Source organism: Oryctolagus cuniculus, chromosome 20 (genome assembly GCF_964237555.1).
Source record: "Oryctolagus cuniculus chromosome 20, mOryCun1.1, whole genome shotgun sequence".
Lineage (NCBI taxonomy): Eukaryota > Metazoa > Chordata > Mammalia > Lagomorpha > Leporidae > Oryctolagus > Oryctolagus cuniculus.
This window is the reverse complement of record NC_091451.1, coordinates 23,071,176-23,085,936: the sequence shown is the minus strand read 5'-3', so window position 1 is coordinate 23,085,936 and position 14,761 is coordinate 23,071,176. Positions and strand designations below refer to the sequence as shown.

Here is a 14,761-nt window from a genome sequence, read left to right as displayed (position 1 = left end):
GCGATAACCGGAAAGATAGCAGACATTTCCAAACGCCCACAGGAGGACAGCAGCGTCTCCCCACCCTCCTGTGTCCCGGATGAAAGCCACCTGCTACCTGCTCCGTCCTCTTACCCTCGGGTTAGATGTGCTCAGTCTCTGGACTCACTTCCCAACCCTCTGCCATTTTGCTCTTGCAGAGCCTGTCCCAGCTGGAGATGTGGAGAGGGGTTCAAGGAGCTCCCTGAGGGGCCGCTATGGGGAGGTCATGCCTGTGTACCGGCGGGACAGCCACCGGGACGTGCAAGCTGGCAGCCATGACTACCCCGGCGAAGGCATCTACCTGCTCAAGTTTGACAACTCCTACTCGCTGCTGCGCAACAAGACTCTCTACTTCCACGTGTACTACACCAGCTGAAGGGCCGGCCAGGGGGCGGGCTGTTACTTGCTGGCTGAAGCAGGCTGCCAGCCGGGGCCTCTTGCTTTGGATGGGCAGGAGCTCAAAGTTCAGTGGGAGGCTCCAGAGCCTCTCTCCCTGCCTGGCATGCCTGACTGTCGACCCCACGTAGCTTCTTCCCTTCCTGGCTGGCTTCTGCAGGTGGTGGTGTGGTGCCCCTGTGCTGTGGTCCCTGACGCGCGCTCTCTTTGCTTCAGACTCCAGCAGAATCCCTCTGAGAAAGCACCTACCAGGCGAAAGCCTCCAAGGAAGTAGGTTGTCGTCTTTTAAAACTACCTTTGTTTCGGTACAAGGTTTATCATCCAGATGCTGCTCTCGTGAGCCCGTATCGCCGATGCTTTCGTGGCGCCCAGTCTTTTTACTTTGGGAGGTGCCAGAAGAGGGAAAAGCACATTGTCCAGGAAGGAGTCCAGTGTCTTGGATGGAGCACGCTCCGTCCAGCCTCTCACCACTGCCATATTCCCGCCTGCTGGGCATTCCTGGTCTCCGGCGCAGGCTGTGAGAGCCCACTGCCTTTGGAGGGACAGCATGGTTCCTAATGGTTGCCCTCCTCCTTTCCGCCCAGTCCTCGGCGCGTGTTTCTGCCCTTTCGGCAAGAACTTTTGTTCAATCTAGGTGGTGTTCTGTGTGACCTGAGATCTTCCAGCGCGAAAGCTGCCTCTGGCACTTCCTGTCCTGGGAGCTGCTCTCCCTCCCAAGGCCACTGGTGACCCGAGCAGGAAGGTACTGAAATGATCTCAGAACCCAGCTGTTTGAAAGTCAGGTGTTGTCATTTTTTTTTCTTTTATAAAAGAAGAAGGGATGTCATCTGAGAGAGAAGGTTAAAAATAAAAAACGCCATCTTATTCCCCACCACCCTTTCCTTCTCTGTTCAGAGTAGAAGTGTCACTGAGAAATTTGGCTTTGCAGTCAAATGCGGTGAAACCCATCAGGTTTCCCAAGTTGTTTAAAGCTTTTGAGGTTCAAAGTCTCTTAGCAAAAGTGATAACGAAGCTCCTGTGTTGCTGCTGATCGTGTTTGTTCTTGACCAACCAAAGCTTGTGTTTCCCTGGCGACGGCTTTTCCCGCTGGCCCAGGAGTGCACGGAGTGCAGGTGGTGCCGGTGTGGGGGCCTCCAGAGGAGGAGAAGGAGATGCGGTGGGACCCCGGCAGGCAGCTGTGCCTCCACCTCTCTTTCTCTTTGTGTTAAGTCTGTTGCTGCCTCCAAATCCTGAGGCATAGCTAGATTTATTTATTACCATATTTATTTTTGTTAAGCACATTTCATTTTGCATTTGGAACAGTTCCCATCTGTTTCTCAGAAGGCTTCCCACCTGTTCTGAGCCACAGGGCCACCTTTGTGTGGAGTTAAAGGAGGATTTGAGAAGGCAGGCCATTGCATTCCTGCAGGTCAGTCCGGGATCCGTGGGGGAGGAGCTGCAGCGCCCTCCCCGTTTGGGGAACAGCCCAGCGCTCCCCACACGGCATCCTGCTGGGGATGGAGCACCGAGGAACCCAGGCTTCCTGCCCTTTGTCCCCTCTGACTTGCCCTTCCCCTCAGCTGGCTCCTTCACGTGTGGAGGCCTCACCCAAGCCTCTCCCTGTGGGAGCAGAGCCCCTCCCAGTAGCTCTGTGGTAGCCACTGCTCCCGTGCCCGCTCTCCCCTGGGAGCAAAGGCCCAAGTAGGACAGGATGCTGTGGGTGGCCAGCGCATCTGCGGTCTCCGAGCAGCGTCATACCTCCATCATTTTATATTTGCAAGTGCATTTTGTAGAGGATTACACTGGCCAAAATTTATATATCTTGTAAGAAATTCCTTTTGTGACGGTCTATCTCAGTGACTGTCTGATGCAAAACAGATGTGCTGTGTGCGTCATTCCACCCGAGTGACCGCTCTTTCATCATCCACGTCGAACCACGCCTTAGCTAATTGAATATAATCTTTGTAAAATAATTTTCTACAGAGCTGTTTTCCAGTGAGCTGAAGACTTCTCGCATTTCCTGTGTATCACTATTATTTTCTGACTTTCTCCTGAAATGTCTCGAATGAGCGTCAGGCCCTGCATACCAAGCTCCCAGGGGTAACACTTGTTCATTTTGTGTTCCTGCCGGGAGAGTCCTTTTGCTTGCGTTCTCTGGAACCCCAGTCCTCTGTGTCAGGTATGCCCGAGGGACTTGTTCCTGTCACCTCTGTCTGCCTGCTGCCATGTTGTCAGTCAGTTTGGAAGTTCTGGGCATGCTGCCATTTCATTCCGTGCTGAGTTTTCCTCAACAGTCTCTCTTTTGTTGTTGTTGCATTAGCACAAAACAGCTAAAGGAAGATATCTTCATGTTCTAATTCATTTACAGTTCTCGTATGAAATTTCTGAAATTGAACTTTAGAGATGAACTATTATTCACCGAGGCACAGTGAGTCGCTGAGAACTGGTAGATGTAAGAGGTGGCCATTTCATCCGTCCCTCCCTGCCCAAGTCTGTAGGACTGAACAGTGAGATGACAGTTGTTTGCTCTTATCCTCATTCTGTACTCTTGAGGAGAAATAAATTGTTAACAGTCAGCTTAAAGAAAGCACTTCACAGTAGGGGAGAGATGAGAGGCGTCTGCACAGGTTACCTGGGCTCTTCATTTTGTTGAGTTTTGCTGCTTTGTTGAGGGATGGGGCTTTTAAAAAGGAAGACGTGTTTAAAGTTAATTTTTTCCAACTTTGTATTATGAAAAAATTCCAGCAAAAAAGAAAATGTAGTTGAAGTATAAACACACACACACCCATACACACCCATACATGCACATCCACACACACATGGATTTTTTAAAAAAAGCAAACTGCCATTTTTTAAACAAAGGTGACTGTTTCTGTTTCTCTGGACAAGTGTCCAGCTGCAGAATGTTCCTTGCACAGACACAGCAGTGTCCTGTGTCAGAGAGCCCCCGAGTTTCAGCAGACTCCTTCCGTTCACCATGGGTTCCCTGGGAGGAGGTCTCCGCAGAAACCTCTCTTGGTGCTGGGTTCCCCCTTCCGTCCGCCTAGCCTCTGCTGTTCTCTTAGTTGGCACATCACTGGGCAGGCCATTGTGAACCTGCCCTGGAAGGACTTTATTCCAGCCTCTGTTGAGTTAGACACGTCCTCAGGACTCTGAAAAATAAAACTCAGACCGTGTGGCTGGCGCCACGGCTCACTAGGCTAATCCTCCACCTAGCGGTGCCGGCACACCGGGTTCTAGTCCCGGTCGGGGTGCCAGATTCTGTCCCGGTTGCCCCTCTTCCAGGCCAGCTCTCTGCTGTGGCCCGGGAGTGCAGTGGAGGATGGCCCAAGTGCGTGGGCCCTGCACCCCATGGGAGACCAGGAGAAGTACCTGGCTCCTGCCATCGGATCAGCGCGGTGCGCCGGCCGTAGCGCACCGGCTGCAGCGGCCATTGGAGGGTGAACCAACGGCAAAGGAAGACCTTTCTCTCTGTCTCTCTCTCACTGTCCACTCTGCCTGTCAAAAAAAAAAAAAAAGAAAAAAAAAAACAACTCAGACTGTGGATAACGTGTGGTAGCTTTGTCATGGAAAGAGGCAGCAAGTTACAGTGACGCCATCTTTAGTTATTTTTTTTCCTCAATGAATTGGTTCATGTGCTTTAAAAAGATTTTTATTATTAATTTAGGAAAGAAAAGCTCAGACTTTTTAAAAAGGTGTATATTGTCCCATTATAAGATGGAACTGGAAGGATTAAATATGTAAGCTCACTATCTTATATTAATCACTGAAATTAGATATTGTACAATTTATAATCCATAGGAAATTATTAGAGTTTATGGCATTTTTTGGAAAATTTATTTATTTATTTGAAGGTCAGAGAGGGAGATTCTCCGTCTGCTAATTCACTTCTCCAGGTAGCCATAACAGCCAGGGCTGGCTGGCAAGGCTATCCCCAGGAGCCAGGAGCTTCATCTGGGTCTCCCACATTGGGCGATCTTCCACTGCTCTTCCCAGGTCATCAGCAGGGAACTGGATTGAAAGTGGAGTAGCAGGGACTCGAACCGGTGCCCACTTGGGATGCCAGCATCACAGGGGGTGACTCTACTTGCTGCACCTCCACACCACCCCCCAGAGCTTGTTTTTGATGAGCCCTACCCAGTCGCTCTTTAAGAGAATTAGCTGAGGGGCTGGTGCAATGGCGTAGCTGGTAAAGCTGCCGCCTGCAGTGCCGGCATCCCATATGGGCACCGGTTCAGGTCTCAGCTGCTCCACTTCTGATCCAGCTCTCTGCTGTGGCCTGGGAAAGCAGTAGAAGATGGCCCAAGTCCTTGGGCCCCTGCACCCTTGTGGGAGACATGAAGGAAGCTCGTGGCTTCGGATCAGCGCAGCTCCAGACGTTGCAGCCAATTGGGGAGTGAACCCACTGGATGGAAGATCTCTCTCTCTCTCTCCCATTCCTTCTCTCTCTGTAACTCTGATTTTCAAATAAATAAATCTTTTTTTTTTTTTTAAGAGAGAGCATATTAGGTGAAACCCAAACCTTAGGGCCTGTGTTTTTATATTTGCTTTTTAAGGCCTGTCTGTGCAAATGGTTGCTTTTTAACTGTGAAGACTGTGATTTTAAGGTATGCAGCTGAGTGATCCTAATATCTACATAAACATTTTTTGTTTTCATGGAGACTGAGGGAGGGGCATGGATTAAACAGTTTTGTGCTGTTCCAGACTGCCTATTAAAAATGGATATAGCAAAGCATGAAAGAATAAAATGAGGGGGAGAGGAGAGCAAAGCTGTTGAATAGACCCCAGAATTCTGCTCCTGTCCTGGTTTCGTTGACTGCTTTAGTTTGCATTTTGTTGGCTGGAATCGTTCTTTAAGTCAGAAGCCTTCCTGGTTCTCACTGTTGCTTGCTCAGGAAAACCCAAGCCTGCTTGGCTGTCTTTCCTGATGGGATCGACTTTAAAAATATTCCGAGTAGGTTTCCTCTGCTGCAAGTACTGCTGATGAGAGGACTGACTTCACCTCTCTGTTCCGGAGAAGGCTCGTGGGTGACACAGGCCGGAGCTGTAGTCGCAGCTAGCTTTGACTGTTACCAGGAAGGGGGTGAAATGGGTTCATTTTGACCAACGTCACAGAAGAGCCAAAAACTACCATTGAGTTTGTGGAAACTCCTGTAGGCCCGCCTCCCTGTAATGTGTATGCCGTGGCCACATAGCAGTAAATGGAGTGTATCAGTTTTCTCCTGTTGACAGCTGTCATTCAGAGTTTGTCCTGGAGCTAGCAGGTGCCCACTGGCCCCTTCACCTAGTTTCTTTCCATGTGGCCAAAAGTGTGGAATGCCTAGAAACCTGAATCTGCTGGAAGGGGAAAGCACCTTCCCTCCAGGATCCCATTGGTTGAAAATAATTAGAAAGTGAGTTTCTGTTGGAAGGAAGGTAATTTCATTTGGTTGTTGTTGGGAGGGATAGCTAGGTAAGGGACTGGTGTTCTTTCTAGAGACCAAGTCATTGTATTCCGTGTGTATTGGACTGTGCTCCGGGAGTCATGATGCACGCTTCTTTGGGAATGTAAGGAGGGAATAGGTGTCTAAAGCCAGTCACTCTCTGGGTACCTTCTTTCCACTGTCCCAAGTTCCCTTTGTTCCTGGTGGCCCTCCTTGTTCCTGGTGGCCTCTCTTCTGGGAAGGGGAGGAGGCACTCACTTTGTGTCTGGTGATGGTTGGTGGCAGCCACACCCACCCAGCACCTGTTGACATCCCAGCTATTTAGGTTAAGGTAGCCAGCTGTTGTGACCCCAAGGGTTAGAGAAACTGCAAAGCCTTGTGTGTCCAGATCAGAAACCCTCTGAAGTGTTTCGGTGTCCCTGCTTTGAACCAGGAAGGCCACACAAAGCCCTTCCTGGTTGACTCCCTTGTGCCTAAGCTAAGAAAACACAGCCGCCTAAAGCCTGCAATGACTCCTTTACAAATAGTCGTTCCTCATGGACCAAGTCCAGAGGCGAGACATTGGCTTTGAAGTTATGGGTCCTAATCACCGTGCCCTCGAAACCTAGAGATGCAGCCGCCTTCTTAAACTCCTCAGCGAGCTGTCGTTTCAAGTTGCTGGTTTTGGCTTATCTGGGGGGTAAAAGAACTGTGAGAATGACTTTCAGGGCACAAGGTGTGTTTTCTGAAGTTCTGACGTTTGGGTTGATAGGTCATCGTACAGAGCGTTACCGAAGATTTGCAGTCAGTTTAAGGGACCTCTTCCTGAACTCTACCACTCAGGGTCAAAATGCCTACTCTGCAGCGCTCTTTGTTTTTGATTATTACAATTGATTCTAAGTCCAGGCTGAGAATCACCTGGAAAATATTATCTTAATTCCTTCTCTCATGTCCTCAACAGTACATTTTACTAAGAAAATCCGTATTATAAGGATCACCTGTGACCTTCTCCGAGCTTATTGTCTTGTAAGTGAATTATCTTTCACTTGACGAAGCTGAATGATTTCTGTTTTGCTGTATGAGCGCGCGAGTGCAGATCGGAGGAAGCAGTCTTGTAACCAGGACTTCGGTGTTCCCATTTCCCTTTACGAACGATGGGAAGTGATTTGAAATTCCCAGCAGTAAGCCGCTCTGGAATCAAAGTGATGGACAGAAAAACCAGACTTTGGGTAATTAGAACAGAGGGAGGAGCTTGAAGGTCGTCTCAGTGACCCTGGGCCAACGAACCTCTGTTTCCAAAGGGCCTGCTGTGGCGCCACGGCCGCAGATCTGTCCGGGAATGGAAAGAAGATCGTGGCTGGCGCCGCGGCTCACTAGGCTAATCCTCCGCCTGTGGTGCCGGCACACCGGGTTCTAGTCCCGGTTGGGGCACTGGATTCTGTCCCAGTTGCCCCTGTTCCAGGCCAGCTCTCTGCTGTGGCCAGAGAGTGCAATGGAGGATGGCCCAAGTGCTTGGGCCCTGCACCCCATGGGAGACCAGGAGAAGCACCTGGCTCCTGGCTTCGGATCAGCGTGGTGCACCGGCCATAGTGCGCCGGCCGCGGCGGCCATTGGAGGGTGAACCAATGGCAAAGGAAGACCTTTCTCTCTGTCTCTCTCTCTCACTGTCCACTCTGCCTGTCAAAAAAAAAAAAAAAAAAAAAGATCGTGTGGTCTTGGTAAGTATTTCAGCGGTGGGAAGCCCTGAGAGTGTTCTTTCCTCGCTGATGTCTGCTTCCTGCCTGATGCTGATGCCATAAAAGGATCTGGAGGGGAAATGGTGTCACCGTCTTGTTCTTTTTTTTTTCCTTCTAAAAAACACAAGTATCCAGTGACTTGTTGTGCTTGTTCCCAATCATGAGAAATGCTGTCAGCAGCTACGATTTCTAAGTCCAGAGCTCTGTACCAAATTGTTACTGAATTCTTATATCCTGCAGAGTGGTTTTCCTTTTAAAATCCCTATTTATAACCCTGTGGCATTGACTATGTTACTGTGGTACACTGATGACCCTGGGCTGCGGTTCTTGTGGTTTTCTATCATGTAACAGTTTTGTGATGCTTTTGTGCATTCTTTGTCGTCTCTTCGAGTTTTGAAATCTGTCATAAATAAACTTTTTCACTATGCACCTGAAATATTCTAGTTATACTGATTCACATTGTAAATACTCTGTCTTCCATCTTTCCTTTTTATCTTAAGAGAAAAAGTATTCTGTAAATCCATATGAACGATTCTATAATCTATTAAGATGATACAAATTAGTAAGAAATAGAAAATAAGGTTACTGGTAGATCTTTCATCTGCATTTAAATTTATGGCAGAGTATTCTGAACTCAGAGCTAGGTTGAAAGAGTTGGGTTCATGGTGATGATTAATAAATAGAACACTGAGTTTTTCTGGCAGTATTTGGTCCCAGTGATACTCGTTTTCCCATAAATGTACTCTGCTCAACTTCAGAACCAATACTTTGAACACTGGGCTAATGATTAGCATTTGATGGATGATGTATAATTCAGCCTATTTTTATTTACAAGACTAATACCATGACATTTTTTTAAAAAATTATTTATTTGAAAGTCAGTTACAGAAAGAGAGGGCAGGGCAGAGAGAGAGAGAGATATCTTTCATCTGCTGCTTCACTTCCCAAATGACTGCAGTGGTCTCAATGGCCAGGGCTGGCCCAGGGTGAAGCCGGAAGCCAGGAACTTCATCCAGGTCTCCCACGGGGTACCAAGGGCCCAGGCACTTGGGCCATCTTCCATTACTTTCCCAAGACATCAGCAGGAAGCTGGATCAAAAGAGGAGCAGCTGGACATAAACCAGCGCCAGGTGGTGGCTTTACCTGCTGTGCCACAGTGCTGGGCCCTCCATGACATATCTTCACATCTTTTTTTATTTAAAGATTTATTTTATTTATTTGAAAGAGTTACAGAAAGAGACTGAGAGAGAGAGAGAGAGAGAGAGAGGTCTTCCATCTGCTGTTCACTTCCCAAATGGCTGCAACAACTGGAGCTGAGCCGATCCAAAGCCAGGAGCCAGGAGCTTCTTTCTGGTCTCTCTTGCGGGTGTAGGGGCCCAAGGACCTGGGCCATCTTCCACTGCTTTCCCAGGCCACAGCAGAGAGCTGGATCAGAAGTGAAGCAGCCAGGACTCAAACTGGCACCCATATCGGATGCTGGTGCTGCAGGCCGGCGTTCTAACCCACTATGCCATAGCACTGGCCCCCTATCTTTACATCTTTAGGCCACAGCCTCTGCACACCCCTGGCATCTCGTGTAAGGACTCACATCTGAGTGGGGATTTTTCTCAGAGATATCTGTGATTCTAAGGTGAGCCTATTAGATCATTCTTTGCTTTTCTTTGTGATGGAGGCCGAAGTATAGCAGAAGGAATCTGAAATAATTGTGAGTAAATGAATGAAATCTTCTTGCCAACCTACACCAACAGTAAAAAGCCCAGGCAAGTCCCATGTAGCTAGGAATCTTTAATAATAATGCCTGGGGCTGGCATTGTGGCATCACAGGTTAAACCTCTACCTGCAATCCAAGCATCCCATACAGGGGCCAGTTAGAGTCCTGGCTGCTCCGCTGAAAATCCAGCTCCCTACTGGTGTGCCTGGAAAAACAGTGGAGGATGGTCCAAGTGCTTGGGCCCCTGCACCCGCATGGGAGACCCAGAGGAAGCTCCTGGCTCCTGGCTTCAGCCTGACTCCGCCCTGGCCATTGCAGCCATCTAGGGAGTGGACCAGTGGATGGAAGATCTGTCTGTGTCTCTGTCTCTCCCTCTCTGTAACTTTGCCTCTCAAATAAATAAATCTTTAAAAAAATTAGGAGACAATGAAATGAGCATTTACCTTATAAATATGGGTATTCACCTGCATACCAGTAAGTTTACCACTTTCCTTAGTGGATATATAAAATTTCTTTGGAACAAAATCTTATTTTTTTTGAAGATTTATTTATTTGAAAGTCAGAGAGAGGGAGAAATACATAGAGAGAGAGCTTCCATCTGCTGGTTTACTTCCCAGATGGCCACAACAGCTGGGGCTGGGCCAGGCTGAAGCTAGGAGCTAGAAGCTTCTAAGTTTCCAACGTTGGTGGCAGGGGACTTGCAGGCAGTGGCTTTACCTGCTACAGCATAACATCAGTCCCAAATATCTTATTTTTTAAAGATTATTTATTTGAAAGGCATAATGACAGAGAGTTACCTTCTATCTGCTGATTGACTTTCCAGATGCCTGCAGTAGCTAGGGCTAAGCTGGCCTGAAGCCAGGAGCCATGAGTTCCATCCTGGTCTCTCACTGGTGGCAGGGGCCCATGTACTTGGGCCATCATCTGCTGCCTCCCAGGCACATTGACAGGAAGCTAGATTGATAGTGCAGGTGAGGTGCTGGTGTCATGGTTTAGCAGGTAAAGCCACCGCTTACAATGTTGGGATCCCTTATAGGCACTGGTTCAAGTCCCAGCTGCTCCACTTCTAATCCAGCTCCCTGCTAATGTGCCTGGGAAAGCAGCAGAGGATGGTCCAAGAGCTTGGGCTCCTGCACTCACGTGGGAGACCTGGAAGAAGCTACTGACTTTGGCCTGGCCTTGCCCAGTCCCAGCCTTTAGGGCCATTTTGGGAGTGAACCAGCAGATGGAAAATCTCTCACCGTCTCGCCCTCTGTAATTCTGCCTTTCAAACAAATAAATCTTAAAAAAAAAAAAGTGGAGCTGAGACTTGATCCCAGGCACTTCCGTATGGGATCTGGGCATCCCAAGTGGCAACTTAACCTGCTGCATCATAATGCCCGCCCCCAAATCCTGTAGTTTTTGCTTCGATCCTAAGTATTTCCTGATGGCAGCAGCTCGCTGATACCTTCCTCCTGAAGTATTGCCGGACTTCTGCTTCCACCAGGCTGGAACTCTTGTTATCTGATTACCAGGCCACCCCAGCATCTGTTCTCCATCCACTGTAGCCATCCCACCCTGGATGGTGATGGCAGGTCTCCCTGTGGTCTCCAGGGTCAGGTCCTTCACAGATCTGACGCGTGCTACGGAATGAAGAGGACTTGACTGACCCCCTATAAAGGTACTGATCTCTGCTGTGGTTTCAGTTCGTGCTCCCTCCAGAATTCACGCCGAAGCTAAATCCCAATGAACAGTAGTAAGTGGGGCCTGTAGGAAGTGTATTAGCTTTATGTCACTAAAGTGAAGTGGCGAGACAGGCGACCTAGGAAGAAGTGAGGTTTATTTTGGCTCACAGTTCTGGAGGGGCGTGATGGAGGGGCTGCTGTTGGTGGTGGTCTTCTGGTTGGCAGAGTCACAAGGCAACAGGAGTATCACAGGGCAAGACAGGTAGCACCTGTGTGCACGTGTGTCTGTCCCTCTGCAAGGCTGCCAGGAAGCAACAAATCCTCCCCACTTCCCAAAGGTTCACCTCCCAGCACCATAGTTGGGTTAGGTTTCCATCCTCTTAACACCTTGCAATGGGAAGTACGTTCCAACACATGAGCCCCTGGGGGACTCAAAGCCATATCCAAGCTATGACAGGAGGGTGAAATTAGGCCCTTGAGGGCCGTGTCTTCATGAATGGGATTTAGTGCCTTAAAAACTGGCTGAGGGAACCAGCCAGGTCTTTTGTTGCCCCCACCCCACCCCAGTCCCTTTTGCTGTGAGGGCACAGCATTGCCGGTGCCATCTTGGACGCAGCGTCAGGTGTCACCAGACACCGAACCAACCAGTACCTTGGTCTTGGACTTCACAGGCCCCCAGAACTGGGAGAAAATAAATTCTGTTCCTTACAGATTGCCCAGTCTCTTGTGTTGTGTTAGAGCAGCCCAGAGACATACTGGCTTGGTTGATCCTTGTGGTCTCTAAAACAAGACCGTATTTGCAGACTTGGAGTCTCAGGGGAGGTTGTTTTTAAAGCCCTTGATAGACGCTTAATTAATAAGTCTTGAAGCCATTTGGTCTGACCCCTAGAGACAAAGTCTGTGTGCCTGGGGAAATAGCTGTTCCTTCGTGATCTTCTAGAGGTACCAAAATAGGGATTACCAGGGAGAGGGAGGAGACAGACACTCTGGGACGGCAGGCTGGGGCCACCAGCCGTGGCCATCAGCCGTGGCTGTACAGAACGGACGCCTTCCCATTGAAAAGGCATTTCTGGAGCAAGGCTGTCGGGGTGCTCGGTGCTGGGATAAGACGGTAGGGCAGGAGCCTGTCTCGCGAGGTGCCTGGGGGAACTGCATGCCTCACGCTGGGCCGTTTTAGAAATGCTGTATTCTCATTCCCTAGAGCACAGCTGAGCTCCTCTGAGAACAGAGCAGGAAGTTCTCCTGTCCCCCAGATAGCCAGTCCCAAGTCCCTAGAGGAAAGGGCCCTGTGCGGGTGGGGCTGAAGCTGGCAAATGCTCGCCTGAGGTCTGTGTGCTCCTGATCAGCAGGGCCACCAACCACTGAGCACCGGCCACACTGAGGGACGGGGCCCCGGGACTGCAAACACGAGATTAGCCTCTCTGGCTCAGAACCACAGGCCTCAAGATCAAAGGGAGGGCTCCTCCTGTCCGGAGAGTGTGGTCGTTCCGAGAGGACCTCTGCCCCTCTCCCTGCCCTTCCCGGAACCCCCCTTTTCCATCCCTCAGTTGATCCTCACTGGTGGCTCCCCTGGGGCCGCCTTGTCTTGCAGTCCTCAGTTTCATTATTTCAAAGGCAGAGTTGGGGGGGGGTGTGTCATCCATCTGCTCGTTCACTCCCTAGATGGCCGCAGTGGCTGGGGCCGGGCCGGGTCTCCCACATGGGTGCGTGGGCCCAGTGAGCCATCCCCTACTGCATGCCCAGGTGCATTAGCAGGGAGCTGGATCGGAGGTGGTGCACAGACCAACGCCCACACGGAGTGCCGGCACCTGCCTGGCTTCCCTGGCTTCCTCTGCCCTGGTCTCCAGGGCCCTGCGGAGATACCAGCAGTCGCTGCAAGCCCTTGAGAGCTGAGGCCCTCTCCTTGGTTCTGGGTGGAGGGGGAGGCAAGAATGGTTCCCTGCCTGGGGCTTGGGGCCAGTCTGTCACTGCGGACCATGGGGATAGCTCCCATGACTTAGATTCTGGCTTTAACATTCAAAATAATCCTTTTCAAACACATCTCGAGGTCAGGAGATGGGGCTAAAACTAAAACCATCACAGCCGAGAACCAGAAGGGCCGCGTCCCCCTCTAGTGGCTGCACAGAGGGATCCCGGCGAGGGGCCTCCAGTGAGCGTCTCTGGTTTAGACACCTGTCTGTGGGGAAGGGCGCTCGTCTGGGTTTGGGGGAAACATGATGAGAAAGGAGGGTGTGGTGGTCAGTCCTCTGTGCCCCCTTGACCACAGCGCACCCACATCAAGCACCCTGGCCGTCGGCGGGGGCTTATGATGAGATCAGCATCTGGAGCCGTGGCCGCAGGAGGCTGCCCTCCCCTGCGTGGCGAGGGCACCATCCAGCCCACCGAGGGCCTGAACAGAGCAAAAGGCAGAGGAGAGAACTGACCCCCTTCCCCAGCCTCACTGCTGGACCCGGGACAACCACTCTTCTCAGGCCGCGGGAGTGTCCAGCTCGCAGATGGCGGACTGGGGGCACTTCGCAGCCTCCACAATCACGTGGGCTGGCCCCATAAAATAACTCAACACCCCCCCCCCCCCCATAGACTCCACTGGTTGCATTTCTCCATAGAACTCAAGAATGGGGGGTGCTTCACGGAGGCGTCATGGACTTGGGATCCCGGGTGCATCCACGGGAAGAGCCACAGCGTTTATCCCCTGCCGCCTCCGCCCGGCCCCGGCCTGGCTTTCACATTGGTATGAACTGGAAGACACCTGTTGAACTAGCAGCCTGGACTCGGGGAAGATGCAGAAGATGAATCTCATTAGTTGATGAGCTGCATCTCATGCACCAGTGAGAGACGGGGCCTTTTGTCGTGGTGTTTGATCAGGACGGCTGTGTCACCTCTTCACCTGCTCTCCTTGCAGTCCTGTGTCATTTGCCACTGGTTTGAGGAGGGCTGGAGGAATCCCAGGTTAGAGAGGCTCCTCCATTGATAGGAAGAGACCCAGCTGAACTGACACAGCTCACTCCCGGAAGCCATCCTGGAACAGACGAGCAGACAGGAGACAGACCCACAAGGCTGAGTGCGAAGAGTTGGAACTGGTCAATTACAAACTGAGGAGCAGGTGGAAGGAGTCAGCTCCGTGGCAGTGGGGGTCCTGTTGTATTCCCGGAACCACCTGCACCCATCCTGAGTCGCAGCCATGGGCGTGTCGGGGAGGGCTCCACACGTGTCGGTGGGCTGAGTGGAGACCAGGGACCAATCCTTTACTAGCCAGAGCAGCACAGCCACCAGCTTTTCTCCTGGGAGACACCCCAGTTCACACCCTCACGAGATCTGTTCTCCAGCATCACTCAGGGCACGGGAGTGGCCTCAGGTGATCAATGGCTCTGCACCTGGTCCTGGGGGCGGGGGATGTTCTATCCAGTTCTCTCACTTCCCAGAGGTCTCTTGAATGTCTCTATTGCCTGGAGTTGAGACTGGGAAGAGGCAGGTCAGGGAGGAGCCTGGTGGCCTCAGCAGTGCTGGAAATCTTTTCAGATTAGAGTTCCCAAAGGCAGGTGAGAGGCAGACACAGCTGCCACCTGTGTCCTTGGACAGCGACAGCAGCATCCCAGCACCCCGGCTGGCCAGGTGTGGCCCCTGAGGCCTGCCCGCGGCTCCCACCACCTCTCCACGCCCAGAGGGGCACACTGCACTGAGGGTGAAGGAACACACCACCTCTCCCTGGAGCTCGTTCTATCTGTAGAACCCACAGGAGTTTTGATCACCTTTAGTTTCAGAGTCTGCAATCGGGAGGTGATGATTCCTGGCAGACATTCGTCTCCGGTGTCATGTCAAGGGCTACTGGGCCTCCTCCAGTGGGCACGTCTG

The 14,761-nt window shown here is 51.0% G+C and overlaps 1 protein-coding gene across 2 annotated transcripts in view; it reads left to right on the top strand.

Moving 5' to 3' along the window:
* Positions 1–7,970, top strand: part of TMED8 (transmembrane p24 trafficking protein family member 8) — a 45,515-nt gene extending 37,545 nt beyond the window's left edge. The window contains exons 6-7 of one of the 2 annotated variants that reach the window (XR_011384935.1): positions 180–2,993; positions 3,567–7,970. Coding sequence is in view for 1 of the 2 variants with exons in the window: in XM_008271991.4 (XP_008270213.1) it covers positions 180–397 (218 nt within the window). In the remaining variant the exon portion in view is untranslated. Of the gene's footprint in view, positions 1–179 lie in introns of both variants that reach the window. The other variant, XM_008271991.4, reaches the window with a different exon arrangement.
* The last annotated feature ends 6,791 nt before the right edge of the window (positions 7,971–14,761 follow it).